Source organism: Diplotaxodon limnothrissa, linkage group LG18 (assembly GCF_057381915.1).
Source record: "Diplotaxodon limnothrissa isolate DT_005_m linkage group LG18, D_limnothrissa_male_GT1.1, whole genome shotgun sequence".
NCBI classification, from domain to species: domain Eukaryota; kingdom Metazoa; phylum Chordata; class Actinopteri; order Cichliformes; family Cichlidae; genus Diplotaxodon; species Diplotaxodon limnothrissa.
In genome coordinates, this window is record NC_140613.1 from 10,427,429 (window position 1) to 10,445,983 (window position 18,555).

The following is an 18,555-nucleotide window of genomic DNA, read 5'->3' on the forward strand; positions in this document are numbered from 1 at the left end:
CTCTGATGAAATGATGTGTCTGTGATGTCTTTTGAGCCAACGCTGAATGGAAAAGTGATTATTTTCCTAAGACACGTAACTGCTCTGCAGTTGTCTGCACAAGAAAAAAGCAAAACCAGTGACAAGTGAAGGATTTTTTTTTAATCATGAAATTTAATTTTCTTTTAATTTTCTTTAAATTAAATCAGAATTTCTAACCAGTAGTTGCTATAATTAGCTGCTTTTCTTTCCTCTTATCTGAAATCTATCCTTACATTCCTTGAAAAAAATTTTAATTTTACTACTTCCTGCCTTGCTTCATCGTGGCACTTGGGTGCAAATATATACCCACTGGTCATTTTACTAGATACACCTGTTCGTTAACTCAACAGTAACTGAATTACTCCACATTATAATTAAGGTATGCAGAAGAACATCTCAGAATGCATAACAGGTCAAATCTTGAAGCGACTTGGTTACAGAAGGCCAAATGTGGTGCCACTTTGGGAAGCTAAGAACAGGAAACTGAGGTTATAATTTGCCCAGGCTCACCAAAATTGGATAACAGAAGGCTGGAGAAACATCTTCACTTCTGCTGTGATGAATTGTCTCAGGGGCCTCTATGCACAGCTTGCACCTGGGGTCTTCTCTGGTGTGATAGATCCCATTCTCTAATGAACTTGTACCTAGAGCTTGTTCCTGTGTTTCCATGATTTGTGCCTTTATGCTGTCTTTCTGTCGGGCTTTTTCCAGCCATTGGTGGGATTTTTCTATATCAGTTACTTCTTCTATCTGTTGGTGGTACATGCGTTTTCTGGTTTCTGCTGACTGACGTATTCACCAAGCACATGATGAGTTGTGGCCATCTCCCTGAAGTACTCATGGATCTGTGTTGTTTCATCCTGGATAGTAGTTCTGACACTCACTAGTCTTCAGCCGTCTTCCTTCCACTTAGCGTCCAGTCTCAGGATGCTGGTCTTTGGGTGAAACCCTCTATGCATGGTAAGGAGCTTCCTTGACTTGATGTCAGTAGCTTCTATCTCCTCCTTTGACTAGCTTATTAACCCAGCAGGGTATCTGACAACCGGCAGGCCGTAGGTGTTGATTGCCCGGATCTTGCTCTTCCCATTCAGCTGACTCCTCGGGACTTGCCTTACTCTGTGCAGGTATTAAGTGGTTGCAGTTTTTCTTGTGAGCGCTTCTTGGTTCCCATTTGCCTGTGGGATTCCAAGGTACTTGTAGCTGTCTTTGATGCCTTCAATCAGAATCAGAATCTTACTTTGTGGTAGTACAATCCCCTGAGTTCTAGCTCCCTTCCCTCTCTTTGTTACTTGTTAACCATCTGGCTCAGCAGGTTCAGGCCTATGAACCCCCTCAGAAGCTCAGATTCCATTGGACTTCCACATACAGATGGACAAACTGGTGATAGCTAACCAACCGGACATAGATGAAGAAGGTTGCAGTGATATATGTAGCTACACCAAATGATAGCAACATCAGAAAGAAGGAACACAAAAAGCTTGAGAAATATCAAGAGCTGAGAGAGGAGGCAGAGTAGATGTGGAAGGTGAGGGTGTCAGTCGGAGCACTCAGGGTAATGATGAAAAGCGTGTCTTGCAGTGCAACATAGCGACTCAAATATGTGTGTTTAATTCGTTTTATATGAGAATTAAGTTTAGTTGAGTGACTTTAGTGGCACCAGGTCTTTTATTGTTTTTGCCGACAATACATAAATGCAAAATATCACTAAACACTGAGTTAAACTAAAACACAGTTATGTCTGTTTCATGATTTTGAGCGTCTTTTATTAGGCCCCCTCTAATTTATCTCACACCAAGGTAAACATGATGCAGAAAAACTTGACTCAAAGTGTCTCCTGGCTCAGTTTCATCATTGTTTCCCAGAAACCTGCTCTACTTCATCAAGCCAATGTATTTCCACCACTCATAGTAACTCAGGGGTTACTCACAAGCTCTGATGATGTCCACTCGCCCTCTCTAATGAGCACTCCATTGTTACGTAACGTACAGTAATTTCCACATGAAGCCCGGAGGTGTTTATGGTCAGTCTGTTACGCTGTTCCTCTGTGTCGATTCTTTGTGTCTCGTCACCTTCTCTTTGATCTAATCAGGATGGAGCGCATTAAGTTGAGGCAGCAAAAGTTTAAGCGGGGCAAGGAGAAGATGCTGAGCCTGGCTCAACATTCTGGAGATGGACAGACGATAGTCCCGCCCGAAGAGGATGATGATGATGGTATGACAAAGCCTGCTGGGTGTAGAAATACTATGAGTTTTGGTATTACTCAAGGAGGGTGGGCGTTCATGATCGTTTATAAGAAGAACAGAATGTCTATAATAGTGTCATTTCTATTAGCATTGGAACTAAATAAAAAGCTTCACATACTAGATTTGTGTCTTGAAGTTTACAGAACTGAATTTCTTATTAAATGTTGCACTGATGTATTTGTGAAATTTTAGGAGCACAGCCAACGAAAGCCAAGACCAAAAAAAAGCAGTGGTGGAGGCCGTGGGTTGACCATGCTTCCAGTAGGTTGACCCCCCCAAAACCTCTTTTTTCTCTTCCTCCACTCTGATTGGCCCTTGTGTCCTTGACCAGAACGCTGAGGATTCCCATACTGCCCATGGGCTCTAAAGGCAACATCATATAGTATCTGCCTTCTCCCTCCGGACTTTAATCTTTTTCTGTCTCTATTTAAGGATCCCCGTTACCTGTAGCTCTTGCGTAACTTTACAAAGCAAGTGTGGCGAGACTCTTAGGTTTATAAAAGCGTAACAGTCTCAGCAAGAGTGCAGCACAGGGTTGCCTTAAATAGAAGCAATGAAGAAAGGGAAAATGACTAACGTCTGGAGGTTTTATACTTGACGTTGTTTAAAACATAAACTTCATCGCTGGTCTCACCTAAAGAGCCTACAGTAGAGAATCACTCCATTGCAAAATATTTTCAAGCAAAGAAATGAAGCTGACAAGCCTTCATTCTCAGTACTGGAATAAAGGCTGAAGGTTTAGTTCATTCTTTGCCTGCAGACATGATCACCAAACAGGCATTACCTAGGAGAAAATAGAACAGCAATCAGACCAGTGATTAAATATGTAAAATTATGGCTTTTACAGTCGGTTTGTGGTAAATAAAAAAAAAAAAAATGCCAGCATTTCCCTGAGTCAATACAGCGGTTGCCTGTTTGTTTTGAACTCATGTCTCATATCATACTCCACCCCCACATGACATTTTCAAATTATTTCTCCATTTTATCTCTTTGTCATTTGATGTTTCATCTCCATTTCCCAGCATCCTCCCCTCATCTCCTGCCCACTGCGGTTCTGTTCAAGGACATAAGTCAGCCTTGTCTATCCCATTGCTTCTAACACTTAACTACTGTAGACTGGAGTCACTCCAGGGCGACTGAAATATGAGAATAACAGACATTCCTCATTGTGTTTTCTGCTCATACTTTCGTTAATTTTACTAACGTGTGGTTTCATCCTCTTAAAAGTGCGTCTATATCATAACGAGCCATAGATATATGCAAATGTTTGATAGAGAAATATGTAGAGTTTAATGTGGTTGTGTTTCTTCCTTACAGCAAGAGAACCTTCTGTTGCTTTTTTTTTAATGTCATAAAAGCAATAAATGACTTCAGCCTGTGTTTGAGTGAATGTAACAGTGCTTTGCGCTCTGCCCCTCAGTGGTTAGAAGTGGAGACTACTACTTGTTTGAAACTGACAGTGAAGAAGAAGCAGAGGAGGAAGAAGAGAAAAAAGATGACGATCCACCAAAGAAGTCAGCATTTCAGGTGGTTATATTTTGGCTTCAGAGTGGGAAATGCTGTGATTCTCCCAAAGAGATTTTAAGGAGAAGAACATGGTTATGGATGTCCTTTTTTACAAAATAGTTTTTAATTGGCTTCTCTAAGCTATTACTTTTCTTTACAACTATAGTAAACTATATGTAAAAGGTGGACGTTGCCTTGGATCGTAAAAGCAAAGCGAATGCAGGTTGCATTGTTTCAAATGGCCAGCAGGGGGCAGCTCCTCGCATTGTAAAAACAAATCTGATTATACAGAAGTCTATGGGAAAATTACCCTATTTCTCCCATGATTTATAGACACAGTAACACTTTCCTAAAGAGTTTATGATGTCAGTCACTATTTTCAAAGTCTTGCTGAATACAATGTGATGCTCTTTTTAAAAATTTATAAATTAGATGATAAACCAGCGTATACTTTCTGATTGACAACTTGTTACTCCATGAGTTTGCAGGTTCCTCGGTTTCTCAAGCACATCCACCCATCACTTCTGATGTTTGCTTTTTAAAAAAACAGAATAGCAACAGCCAAAATAGTGAATGATGTCATATTGGCTCATTTACTATGTTTAAAGCAGAAGTGGAGAAGCAAATGAAGTTTAAAACACAAAGGTGTCATTCTGGAAAGAGGAAATACAGCAGTATTTGTAGTACTGCGTACCTCTGTGTATGAGTGAGCAATGTTTTTTTTCTGTCCTCACATCCACAGGTAGACATAACACTTCATAACATTTCATTTGTGTATACAATGTAACACAATGGAAGACTACTTCATCATGTTGTAACCACAACTATAGCCTGTTTTTCTGGCCTCTTTCTCAACTCATGTCTGTAACCCTCCCACTATCACAAACACACCAACTGATGAATGAAAATTAAGTATATAAAGTATAAGTATATATAATATAATAAGTATATATAAAGATATCACCTAGAAAGAGTTTTACACTTACAGTACTGTTCATTCCTGTTTTCCTGGGTTAAATGTAGAAGTTGGGATGTATGATACTGTGCAAAAGTCTTAAGCCACCCTTTATTTCTTTATATTTTGTTTCCAAGCAGCCAGAGCTGTCATTTTTAAAGTGGATTTGAACAATAAGTGCCCAGGCTTTCTGAAGGTTTCCCAAAGGTTTTCTTCGGACATTGACTTCTTTTTCGCTCATTTTCAGTCCAGTCTGTCTACCTGACTATTTTTATTAGAGGAATGCTTTTTCATTTGTTAAACCACTTAACACTGGCCTATGAGTCATCCAACCATTAAAAGGCTCCTAACTTAAGGGGTGAACAAGTATAGAACCAGTGTCTATACATTTTTGTACAGAAGAAAAACACCATCTACTGTAGATGAACAGTATCTTAAAGTCATGTCCTTGAGAAACAGGGCACTGGTGTACAAGGTACATCAAATTAACAAACACAAGAACTGGAATAAAAATTTTAAATTTTTGGTTCAAATTCTCATCAGGTCAAGAAGAGATGAGTGCAGTCATCTGTAAAACACGGTGTAGTTTCTGTTACGGTTTGGGACTGCATGTCAGCTAGCAATGGAAAGCATCTTATTGAGAGCAGCTTCATTTAACAGCTTGACAATGATCCCAAACCTTTACTGCCAATGCAGTAAAAGTGTACCTGGATAGAAAAACCACACAGTGAGACACTGACAGTGATGGATTGGTCTCCCCAGAGCCTGCACATCAACATCATTGAAGCAGTATGGGATCATCTTGATAGAGAACAGACCAAAAGACCACCAACATACAAAGTAGAGCTTTGAATGTCCTTCAAAAAGCCTGGAGAACTATTCCTGAAGACTGCTCAGGCTGTGTTTAAGAATAATGGTGATAATACCAAATATTGACTGTCAAGCTCATTAAATTTTAAACTCTGTACTGTACATACTGTACACTTTCCATGCATGTTTGCACATGTTTAAATAAATAACTGGACCTATAGCCCATTTTCTTAGAAAAATATAAAGAAGAGTTTTGCGCAGTACAATATGTGATTTGTGATACAGTAGGCACTAACCTTTCAATAAACACCTATAATTTTGCTTTGAAGTCCTCCTCTTGTTTACTGCCTCCTAACATAATTAACCTCTGTTGTTTCTAACAGTATGAAATTGTTTTCTACTAACCCTCTCCCCACTCTGTTTCCTCTCTTCAGAGAGCTATTGGGAAGTTTGTCTCCGCTCTTCTGGCTTTACCCAAATCTGTCATTAAGCTGCCTAAAACTGTGCTGCAGTATGTAGTGAAGGCAGGCAAGGTATTCACCGTCATCTAACACAGCTGGCTCTCTCTGTGAACATCTGCCAGTTCAAATAACAACTAACACCACAGACAACTGCCTTTCCAGCTCGTGTTTGGTGAACATGCTGTAAATTAATAGATGTGTTTATTCATCCAGTTCCAAAACACTAAACTTACATAGATCACCAAATTCGACTTGGAATGAGAATGTTTTTGTACCATGTATTGTTACTGTCTGACTGATTGGTGTTTGCATGTGTGTCATGGCCATTTTATGTGGCCCGCTGCTCTGACGATCTATCACATATGTAACGTACAACATAATTCAAATTTGATCTGTGGTCCCTATTCCTGGTAAAGATTTTTTTTTGGGTGTAAAATAGATATTATAGGTTGTTACACAAGTTTTAGAAATCAAAGTCAGAGTTAAAAAACTGTTTTGAAAATTATCTCCCTCGCTTTTCTTTCCTTTTTTGTAAAGATTTGGTGTAAAGTAAGGTGATGGTGGTCTTGCATTAAAGAAATCTCAAGCATATTTTGTTTAAAAGGCAAATAAAAGATGTAATTGGTATTTTAATCATATGAACGTTCACTATGATGAATTGCTGATTTTATTTCTAGGCTAGTTTTAAGAAATACTAAAATAGAGCAGCATAACATTTACATGACTTTTAATGATTAGATATAAACTTTGTAATATTTTTTTTCTGTTGTGGCTTTGGCATAATTCCCCTCAGTGACGTTCATTAAAACTTAACTGCTACCCTCCTTTCTCCAGTATATGTATCAAACCTGGATCACAGACCCCAAAGCTGCTCTCAGGGCGCGAGGCAAAGCGAAGCGCAAATTTTGGAAGAGATACACGAAAGGAGTTAGACACAGAAAAAGCAAGAAAGATGGTAAGTCAGCTCTAGAAAGGAAATTTTTTCCTGACTTGAAACAGACTTTAAATTTATACTAAACTATCTGTACTGTACATCAGCAGGTCGTGTGACCATCGACCTTGGCGAGCTGTCTGATGGGCAAGAAAAAGACGATGAGAACAAGAAATCTGGTGGCCCAGGTTGGTTTTATGACACTCAGTTTTACAAATTACAGCTCTCCAATTTACACTGACCAAATTCTCCATCATGAGAAAAACTGGTATACATATTAAAATGTATTTTTGAGTGGGAATCTTTATGCTATCATTATTTTCAGTGATTAAATCAGATTAATATTTATTAGATTGCTGGTTCATGAACCTGCTGTTTCAGCAAATAAAACAACCAGAAATAATGTCATACTTTTTGGGCTTGATACTGTAATTGATTAACGTGTATGTGTTTAGAAAACGGTGCAACTTTTGTAAATCCCCTGTAAAACCAAACAGATTTATTGGTGCAATAACCGTAGTTCAATAAGGAGCGATAATTAGTAGGAATTAAATGTGATATATTAATATAAAAAATCAATCTAGCTATTTGGCGATTAGACTCCCATGGACAATCACAGCAAATCAGGATCCCAACGGTTATAGGAACTAAGGCAGGAATTACTGAAATCATTATTTCAAGGAATTTTACTGGCATTCGGACATACAACACTGTCAATTATTTAATGAAAAGGTTTATTTAAGTATGAGTTTTTAATTCGACCACGTTTAATGCATTTTCTGTTGTGTGCTCTTCCTCAGATAACATCATCAAACGAGTGTTCAACATCATCAAGGTCACTTGGATGCTCTTCCAGACGACGGTGGAAAGCTTCACTAAATGGATGAATGAAATGTGCAGAGAGTACATTGACATCTCCACTGTGCTGCGTTTAGAGCGCTGCATGCTGACTCGAGAGGTCAAGAAGGTATGCAGCTCTCTGCAGTGACCTTAAACATGTAGAAGTAGGGTTAGTTTAAATGTGCTTTCACTGAATCATTTATAAAATCACTCAGTGGAATACGTATGATCAGATCTCTTCTCCTCCCACCAGGGTAACGTGCCATCCAGAGAGAGCATCCATGTTTATTACCACAAGGCCATGAGGCTTAACATGTCCAGACAGGCAAGCATGGATGTGCTGAGCGAGGACGACTCAGTCTCGGGCTCCATCGGGGTCCGCAGAAGGCGAGGAGGTTACCGGATGGAGAGCCAGGAGTCCACGGCCTCCAGAGAGAGCATGTCCAGGTAGATTAGCAGTGCAATGTGAAGACTAAACGAGATGCCATCATGAACGGTTTCAGGTTGTCTTTATGTGCAGTATTGTGCAAATGTGAATGTAAAAACCTGTATACGTTTACTGCTTCAATGCATTAAAAACAAACAAGAAAAAAACTTCCTACTTATCATAGTTTTCTATCAGCACATTATCATCACACTGAGCCATTTCACCAAAATGCTTTACTGTATCTTTGTGTTAATCATCACATGATCTATGATCTTTACAGATGCTTTTTATTTGCAGAATATCATCTCTTTTGTTTAACATAACATAGATTTCATGTCATCCTTCTTACCACTGATCATCCCATTTGTCACTCTCACAACCTATCAGTGGCTGCACTGACGCCACCACACTGTTTTCTCGTCAATCCACCTTGGAAGACTTGGATGCAATGCCAGAGTGCATTCCCAAAACCAGTGAGCGTGCCAGGCCCAAACTTAAAAGATCACCTAGGCTGGATATGTCCAGCTCATCAGTGGACAGCGGCAGCAGCTTCATATCCAGGTGCTGGGCCTTTGCATGTACACACAGAAAATATCATTGCATCTCTTCTGTCTTTTTTGTGTTTTCATCAGTCTTGCATTGATTATTAACGTCTGCTGAATCACTGCATGATTTCTATTTCAAACTTTTTTACTTTTGTATTTCATTCTGTCACAAATCCATTTTTAACCTTAAACACAAGTTGTTGTTCAGTAATAGTATTGTTACAAGAAGGGGTTTTGTAAATTGTGACCTGCTTCTTTTAAACAACTGCCTCTTTCTTTTTTTGGGTTGGACCGAACAGTAGTTTTACTTTGACAGGGAGAGTTCCTTTCTAATGGTTTGCTGTTCCAACTGTCCCAAATGATGTCTGCTTGATTTCTTTCATGGTCACAAGATGAACTTTAACAGCATATTTGTTAAAGTGCATCTTAGCCTTCTGCGCTAACCAGCTATTATTCTTCTGTTATGGTTATCGTTATACTGAAAAGGCAGAAGGACCATTATTTGGAATTGTGATTGTCCAGAGGCTCTGCCAGTCATGCAACACTGAGATGATCAATCCAGAATGTGATACATACAGCAGTGTGAAATAGTGTTTGACCCCTTCCTGATTTCCTATTTTTTTCACTCCATAGTCTTCATTTTTGTTTTCTAAAGCCATTCAGAGTTGGACTTGCTGGTGCGTTGTGGATCGTTGTCCTGCTGCAGAACCAATGTGTGTTTCAGCTTGAGGTCAGGAACTGATGGCTGGACATTCTCCTATAGGATGTTTTGCTAGACAACAGAATTCCTGGTTCCATTTATCACAGCAAATCTTCCTGGTCCTGAGTCAACAAAACAGCCCCAGACCATCACACTACCACCACCATATTTTATTCTTGGTATGAGGTTCCTTTTGTGAAATGCTGTTTTACTTTTACGCCAGATGTAACACGACTAAAATCTTGAGAGTTCAGCCTTTGTTTGCCGGTCCCCAGAGTATTTTCCCCAAAGTCTTGAGGATCATCCAGATGTTTCTTGGCAAATGTAAGACAGACCTTTGTGTTCTTTTTGGTCAGCACTGGTTTTCCCCTTGAACTCTCCCATGGATGACTTTTCCCCCCAGTCTCTTTCTTATTGTTGAATCATGATCTCTGACCTTAACTGAGACATGTGAAGCCTGTGGTTCTTTAATGTTGTTCTGGGGTCTTTTGTTACCTCCTGGATGAGTCATCAGTGTACTCTTGGAGTAGTTTTGGCTGGCCCGTCACTCCTGGGAAGCTTCACCATTGTTCCAAGTTTTCTCCATTTGTATATAATGGCTCTCATCGTGGTTCAATGGAGTCCCAAAACCTTGGAAATGGTTTTGTAAGCTTTTCCAGATGAAAGATGTCAGTGTCTTTGTTTCTCAGGTGTTTCATTAGATCGTGACATGATGTGTTGCTTTTTGAGAACTTTTTGCCTGCTTCTCAGACAGATTCTATTTAAGTGATTTCTTGATTCAACAGGTCTGCCAGGGGTGAGTGTGTTTAGTCAAACTGAACTCAATTTTCCAAAAAATGTGGTTAATCACCGTTAATTCATGATTTAACAAAAGGGGCAATTACTTTTTCACACAGGACCAGGTAGGCTTGGATAACTTTTCTCCCTTAATCAATAAAAACATTATTTAAAAACTGCATTTTGTATTTACTCGGGTTTGATGGTCTGAAACATGTAAATGTGACAAATATGCAAGACACTAGGAAATCAGGATGGGGGCAAACACTTTTTTTGAAGCACTGTAAAAAAACAACTCCTGTTGTGTTAACCCATAATTTGTGAATAACTTGCCAATAAGTTAAAACAGGCTAAACAGGTGGATTAAAGTAATATATTTTTTAATGCAGAAATTTGCCCTTAAACATTTTTAGGTCCTGTCAGTGCTTACAAGTAAAACTCCATAATACGGGTTAATGTAGTCTAAAAATGTATTAGTGTGTCTACACGCTTGCTTTCTGCTTGATGCCAGTTTTTTATTTATTCCAGATATAGTGAGAACCCAAATCAATATTTAGAAAGTACAAATAAATTGATACATCTGACACAATCCCTGTTTTGTTTTGTCTTCTCGTTCACAGTGAGCCAACCCAGTGTGTCATAATTTACTCTAGACAGGGAACTACTGATACCATAGAAGAAGTGGAGGATGAGCACGATCAAGTGGAAGACAAGCAGCAAGTTCCCTGGGAATCTCAACAGTTTGATGAGATTGGGGAGGCTGAGGGTGTGGCATTGAGTGATGGAGAGCCCAGGGAGAAAGAAAAAAAAGAAGAGGAAGAAGAGGTGGTCGAGGAAGGGCAGAAGGGATTAGAGGGTGAAGAAGGACTACAGGAACAGCAGGACCAGGAGAGAGAGGAGGCTCCCTGGGAGTCTTTTGGTCCAGATGAGGGCCCCTCCTTAAGAGTGGAAGAGTTACACGCTTCTCCTTCTGCCCAGGAGAAAGAGTTCATCACTGAGAGTGAAGATGGTGCAGGACAGCAGGACCTCATGCCTACGGAGGGTCAAACAGAGCTGCTCTACACTCCAGATACAGATACCTCTAAAACATCTGATGCGGATGTGCCTCCCAGCTACAGCAAGGCAGTCAGCTTTGACCGCTTGGAAGTTAGTGACGATGAGAGTGACACAGATAGGAAGAGGTGCATGGTCATGACCTCAGACAGCCGCTCAGACAGCAGGTCGGACATCATGTTGCCCTCTATGACTACTGAACTGACGGCCAGTGAACTGTTGCTCAACAAGTAAGTTAAAAAAAATATATTGATTAAAGTTTTAGACCTTAAAGCAGGGATGTCAAACTCATTTTACATGCTGAGCCACACATAGAGCTCACTATGATCTTAAGTAGGGCAGAGCAGTGAAATCATGTGACAAATGTGTAAAATGTCTGCAAAAGTTATGGGAATTCATTAAGCAGAGTGTCCTGTAATTATAAGATATGAAGGTTTTGTTCATTTACCGTGGAAAAACAGGAACTTTCCTGTTATTTAATTGTTTTTCTGTTAATTACTTTGGTCTATTATGAACGGCAGCCCTTATAAATAGAAAAAGCTGTAAAACCTATGATATTACAGTTAAGAGTTCAAATCTATTCACTCCTTGACATTTTCTAAAGCTGTCTAATGGGCCCGATTCAATTCCTTGCTGTGACAATATTGGCCCCCAGGCCTTATGTTTGATACCCCCGACTTAAAGCCTTCTGAGAGTAAACTATCTGTCTCTAGAGTCATTCAGTTGTGATATAATTTTAAAAAAAAAATCAAACATAAATAGTTTTTCACTGTTACGACCTCCATTAATGCCTCCTCTGTCTGTCCAGGATGTTTTATGACGAGGAGCTGGAGCAGTCAGATAAATTCTACCAAAACCAGCCTCTGTTCCTCCAGCTTTGCTACGCCCTCTACAACATGCTGGTGGCTCACTCAGAGTTGGTGTGCTACCTGGTCATCATCATAAACCACTTGGTGTCAGCCTCTTGTGTTACGCTGGTCCTTCCCATTACCATCTTTCTCTGGGCAATGTTGTCTGTTCCACGGCCCAGCAAGCGCTACTGGATGACTGTCATCATCTATACTGAGGTGCAGACAAACATGATGATGATGTTGCAAAATAAATAACTAAGATTTTCAAGAAATTGTTAAGTAACTGTGTGTTTCTATCATTAATTTTCAAATTTCAGATGTCCTTTTTGGGGGGAAATGAAGTAGATAAAGGATCTAAACATAAAGGAAAAGATTGTTGGTTTTGTCCACAGTGAATACTACAAAGTTAAGATGAAAAAAAGGCAACAGGGAACATAACAGCATTTAGTCTAGCAGATGATCATCAGGTTCCAGAGTAAAAGTCGGACTTGGTGTGTATTTCAAATTGATTGATGATGTTTTCCTTCCAGGTCACCATCGTCATCAAATACTTCTTCCAGTTTGGCTTCTTCCCGTTCCACTCGAGCGTAGACAAGAACAAACCTCTTCACCCTCCCAACATCATTGGTGTGGAGAAGAAAGACGGTTACGTCCACTACGACCTGGTCCAGTTACTGGCTCTCTTCTTTCACAGGTCCATCCTGAAGGTGTGGGCAAACACAGAAATATATAGACGTCTTCCTCACATGAAAACAAAGACCATAAAAAACTATCGCCGCATACTGTTTTTAGAGTTGATTCTCCTGAAGTACACTCGTTATATGTGTCTTGTTATTCATGACATCACTGACTTGATATTTCATCATGAATTAATTTTCAGAGAGACAGAAAATATATTTCAAATATCTGCAGACAAAATAAAATTCCTTTGCACATTTTATGGACTGATTTATGCATCTGAGAAGGCCAGCTTTTGGCAGCACAGGCTGGCTGATACACAAAACTGAATGAAAAGCCAGTATTTGAGCAATTTAGATGTCCCTGCTGGATTGTTCTGCACAGTTTATTATCAACAAATGAAACAAAAGCAGTTTAAGACTGCATATCTCCAAAGCTGTAAACATGAAATGAGATATCCTTCTGGATACACAATGACACTTGGAGCTAGCTAGTCTGTGATATTTTCTTAAAAATGAAGATAGTGTCTTTTAGAATCAGACTTAGATTTATTGACCAAGTATGTGTGCACTGACAAGGAATTGGGCTCGAGATCATTCTTTGCTCTCAGTGTAGAGAAAAGAGTAAACGACAGACTATACTATCAACATGACACAGACATACATAGCATATTATGGTGCAATGGTACACATGATGGACTAAAATTATCGAATAAATAAGGGATGGATGACTAGTTACTGTATATACTATAGGTGAGGACACTATAAATTTACAGTACAGAGCAAAACAGTACAGCAGCAGGTATGATAGTATAATGTTTAAGTACAGAGAGTGCTGAGTATTCATGAGAGTGACGCCCTATGGAAAGAAACTGTGCAGATGTCTGCTTTTTTTGGCATATTGGCACATTTTGTAATGGTTTAAATTGATTTGGATTTGTGAAAATATGTCCAATGTTGCCTCCTAATTCTAGTCTAAGGATCTTTGCCAAAAATTCCAAACCCCACCTCTTGTATCATTTTCTCCCAAATCCATCCAGAACAAACTAATCCCTTCTGTTAGTGAGGGGGGAAAGCAAAATATGAAGAGTCAATGTTAGGCCTCTTCTGAGAGAGTTTTTCTCCCATGTGGTTTGATTTTTCTTTTCCACTTATTCCCTATAGTTTACTTTAAAATATTTACTGTATTAAAGGAAAAAAATTAAATTTCTTAGTATTTCTGTGTGAAACAAGGACTGTATTACACCCTGATATCCAAAAATGTTGTGATTCTGTGTAAAATGTAAAGGATTTGCAAATCTCATAAGCCCATATATTCGCATCAGGTCATAGAAAACACATCAGATGTTTAAACCGAGACATTTTACTATTTCATGAAGAATGGCAGTGTTGGTCAAGTTACTTGAAAAAAGTAATCAGTAACTAATTACTGAAAAAAGTAATCCCGTTACTTTACTGATTACTTATTTTCAAGAGCAATTAATTACTTATTTACTTGGTTACTTAGTTACTTTTTAAAAACACGATTTACAACCTGAATAGGTGATAAAGTGATAGATCTTTCAGCCCAATTCTACTTTTTCTGCATAATCCATCATACACAATGTAATCAAATGAAAAAGTCTCTTTTTAAAACTTGTTTTATTAGTTTTAATCTTTTAACTTTATGCATGAAGCAAAAATCTAATTATATGCTACATTCTCTGACTGGAAGAAATTTGTTTAATATTTAAACCTATTTTCTGCACATTCCAGCACATAAAATATTTTTTTGTGTTTACACTCACTCTTTCAAATAGATGCAAGTAAAACACAGCAGAAAATAAATAAAGTCAAAGACTCAGCGGTCCTGTTCCTGTTTTTTCACCTGTAAAGCAGGAGTAGGGTAGGCGGAGGTTTGCCCTGGTGCAGGTGTGCCGCAGCGGTCAGTGGAAGAATCCGCGAGTTTCTCTGTGAATTTCTCATTACGTCGTTGCGCACTCGGGTGCTTGCTTGGAAGTTTAGGGTTTTTTTTCGCTGTAAAAAGACGTTTTCTTCCCACGCACAGCGGAAACTAATGTTTTTGTCACTTTTTATGGAATCAAACCCAAAGTAAGGTCAGTACTTCCACGCTTTAAACGCTGCATGCTCATGCTCTTTCCGTACTCGATATATGATCCACTGTTGATCTGCACACAGCTGTTGTCACGAACGTCGCACTCGCTTACGTCACTGTCATGAGACAGTCTCGCAAAAAAATCACGGTTTTAGTAACGCAGTAACGCAGCGTTCCTACGGGAAAGTAACGGTAATCTAATTACCGTTTTTGCAATAGTAATCCCTTACTTTACTTGTTACTTGAAAAAAGTAATCGGATTACAGTAACACGTTACTTGTAACTATGTTTACCACTGTGTAGGAGCCCCTCTTCTTTTAACAACAGTCTGTAAACATGTAGCAACTAATGAAACCAGTTGTTGGACTTTTGAGAGAGGAATGTTGTCCATTCTTGTCTGATATAAGATTTAAGAACAAGGCAACAAAGGATTTTTTAAATTGATACCACATGTGTATCTACTAGGCTGAGGCTGAGGGGTTACGCTAGTTGCTGCCAATATTTTTATGTCATATAATGACTAAAATGCGGGTTGTCATTGCTATCTGATATTTTCCTTTTTTTTTTTTTTTCTTTTTCTTTTTTTTTTTTACAGAAGACCAGCTTTTTTATGAAGCCTTGCATTTGATTTTTTGGTCACTTATACTTAGTTTACAGATTATACTGCATAGAATCAACCCATATAACTATAACAACAACAACAATAATAATAATAATAATAATAATAATAATAATAATAATAATAATAATAATAGCAAAACTGCTCAATTAAATATTACAAAAAAGAGCCAAATAAAAGTTCCATTATGCTCGATGCGTCACTTTCGTTGTGGGTGTCACGTAGCGATTTTAACGTTGTATTGTCAGCTGGTCGTGCACCTCTCAATATTTGAAAGGCCGATTACTGTGATCACTCTCATCTTCTATTTCTAATGAGTCCTGTTATAAAACCTAATGATCAGTCACATTTACTCCCTAAACCGTTATGGGAAAAAATGTTATTTTCAGTGTAGCAGAGATAATATAAACTTAGGTTTTTTTTTATTTTACCTGTAGAAATTGTAAAAGGAACCAAAGAAGATGTATTTATGTTGTTGGGAATTTGAAGTATTTGAAGTAACGCTGAGATAAAAATTAAAGATTTGTTACCACGATGAGGGTTTGTGGCTTCATTGGTTACATGTATCAGGGATTTTAGTGATATTTTTATGTTTTTCTTTTCTTTTTGGAGGGTAGGACAGCTTTATGACTGGGGAAAAAAACCTGTTCACTTTCATCTTATTTGGATATGGAAATAACAGTCCTTCCACCTTTCATTACCAGTGCCATGGTCTATGGGATGAGGATGACCCCAAGGTAAAGAAAGAGGCACCTTGTCAGTCTGAAGAAGTCAGAAGTCAGTCTGAGTCTGAAGACGAGAGAAAAGACGAGGAGAGTGAGAAGGAGTCGGAACCGGGCTCGTCACTAAACAGTGAAAGGAGAGGCTCCAATCAGACCCTGAGGTCCATAAACTTCGGGACCTCCATAGATTCAGGACACGTTCAGGTGCCCTACTCGCAGCAGCAGCAGACCTACCAGCGGCGCAAGAGCTCCAGTGGAGGCTCACACATTTCTCATCCATCTCTTCACTCTTCTGCAAGATCTAAGAGAGGTGAAGGCTTTTTTTCCCTTTTGGCTATTTCCTGCTACTAAATTGTTGTTGGATGGTGGATTTAAGAAATCCCCTGCTGCAGTATTTCTGTAAAACAAACACCTGGAAGAAATATGATATTTTGTGGTAACCGTAAACTTTGTTCTTTACAGTAAAAATAACGATAAATAGAAAGTCTTGCATTGGTATTGCGTTTGTCAGTAACTCAGAGCTTTGACACGGGTCATTTAAAACTGAAAATGTAAATTGTTTCCACAGGAAGTACAGCTTCTCGCAACAGCAGCCGCAAGAGCGGCAGCGAGGCCAGCGTCCATCAGAAGACCCGCAAACAGATGATCATAGAGAAACTGAGGGAGCAGCTCTTCAAAGCAAAAGCTTTCATCATAAAGCGGTAGCACAAAACATAGCTGCTTTGTAAAAGTTGAAGTGGCTGTGTTTCTTTTTTCTCTCTCTTTAATTCCACCCACAGCTTCTTACTGACTATAAAGTGTGTTTGTAATGTTTTGAGAGCATTGCTGAGAAGTGTGCTCAGCAAGTATTCTTGATGAATGATGTAAGATGCACTGTGGAAAACCACCGTGGTGATACAGCAGCTTAAACCTTTCAAAGGTCTAAATTTGGATCTTTAATTACAGCATTCCCGTTAGACCGTTCACTGTCATTTTTGTAAGTGCTGCAACAGACACTCCAAACATGTTATTGTTCTAAATTTAATTGCAATGCAATGAGCGGTTTCCCAGATATAATGTGTAAGACAGTAACCGAAACCCAATGTTTTGCTCAAAATAAGTTCAGCTCTTCATATGAAATAAGTGCTGTTATATAGACTTGTTTGAAGTGATTTTGTTTGAACGCACAGAAAAAAACCTATAAGCGGTTTTTAAATGTAAAGCAGATTTACTATCTTTATTTCCAACTACATATTTTTATTCTTGGACTTAGAGTAGCTTTGTATGATTAATGGTTAAAAACAATCCCATTTTATCTTATCTTTTTGTAAGACCCCCAGTTCATCATTAAACTAAGTTAAACTGCACAGGACACTTTAAGCTCTTGTTCTTCTGATTGGCTTCCCTCAACAAACTGAGGGTTTGATTAGCAGGCAGATGCTCACACAGGAGGCTGTAGATGCAATATCAGATTCTCACTGACATCATTAAAACCCAACAACTGAAAAATTCCTCCATCCTAGTGTTTAGAGTAGTCTGAAGGCTGATTATTCTCTTCTGCGCAGACCTCAGTATGTGAAACTTTGTAAAAGATTCCTTACAAAATGACACAGTCTCAGAAAGGTCACAAACACAAAAAGCTTCAGGCGTCTGTTTGATCGCTTTCTAATAACACTGATTCTGCTCCCTGTAGGGTTTTGGGTATCTATCTTCCCATGAGGCAGTTTTTCTATAACTTGATTCATCCAGAGTACAGCGCAGTCACCGACGTCTATGTGCTGATGTTCCTCGCTGACACGGTTGACTTCATCATCATTGTGTTTGGATTCTGGGCATTTGGTGTAAGTTTTGAATTTATCTGCAGAAGAAAATGACAGTGTTCACCTCAAGTGACAACAACAATTAGAATTTTGTTACGTGACTTAATAAAACTGACTTTTATGTTTACCTTTTCCTTGTAGAAACACTCAGCGGCGGACATCACATCATCGCTGTCAGAGGATCAGGTCCCGGGAGCTTTTCTCGTCATGGTGTTGATCCAGTTTGGCACCATGGTGGTGGACCGGGCCCTCTACCTCCGAAAGTCTGTTATGGGCAAGGTTATCTTCCAGGTCATTCTGGTCTTTGGCATCCACTTCTGGATGTTCTTCATCCTGCCAAAGGTCACAGACAAGTAAGCGCTTCATCTTAGCTCACGTGAGAGCTGAGATGAATCATCCTAATTAATTTAAATGATAAAATACATCTGACAGCATGGCGTCCAATATATTTGTGCATTTTTTTTTTTATTTTGCTCTTCAAAGTTAGAAAACCAGCTGCATTCTTTTTTCAGTTCAACAGCTG

At 38.9% G+C, this 18,555-nt stretch overlaps 1 protein-coding gene across 1 annotated transcript in view; it reads left to right on the forward strand.

The window, feature by feature from the left end:
• The window catches only part of piezo2b (piezo-type mechanosensitive ion channel component 2b), a 90,007-nt gene that overhangs the window by 62,994 nt on the left and 8,458 nt on the right, over positions 1-18,555 (forward strand). The window contains exons 29-43 of the mRNA XM_085377047.1: positions 2,111-2,232; positions 2,457-2,525; positions 3,685-3,791; positions 6,831-6,951; positions 7,035-7,115; positions 7,728-7,894; positions 8,021-8,214; positions 8,582-8,755; positions 10,837-11,499; positions 12,078-12,336; positions 12,651-12,827; positions 16,216-16,543; positions 16,802-16,934; positions 17,906-18,053; positions 18,174-18,385. Of these exons, the coding sequence (XP_085233173.1) occupies positions 2,111-2,232; positions 2,457-2,525; positions 3,685-3,791; positions 6,831-6,951; positions 7,035-7,115; positions 7,728-7,894; positions 8,021-8,214; positions 8,582-8,755; positions 10,837-11,499; positions 12,078-12,336; positions 12,651-12,827; positions 16,216-16,543; positions 16,802-16,934; positions 17,906-18,053; positions 18,174-18,385 (2,955 nt within the window). The remainder of the gene's footprint in view (positions 1-2,110; positions 2,233-2,456; positions 2,526-3,684; positions 3,792-6,830; positions 6,952-7,034; positions 7,116-7,727; positions 7,895-8,020; positions 8,215-8,581; positions 8,756-10,836; positions 11,500-12,077; positions 12,337-12,650; positions 12,828-16,215; positions 16,544-16,801; positions 16,935-17,905; positions 18,054-18,173; positions 18,386-18,555) is intronic.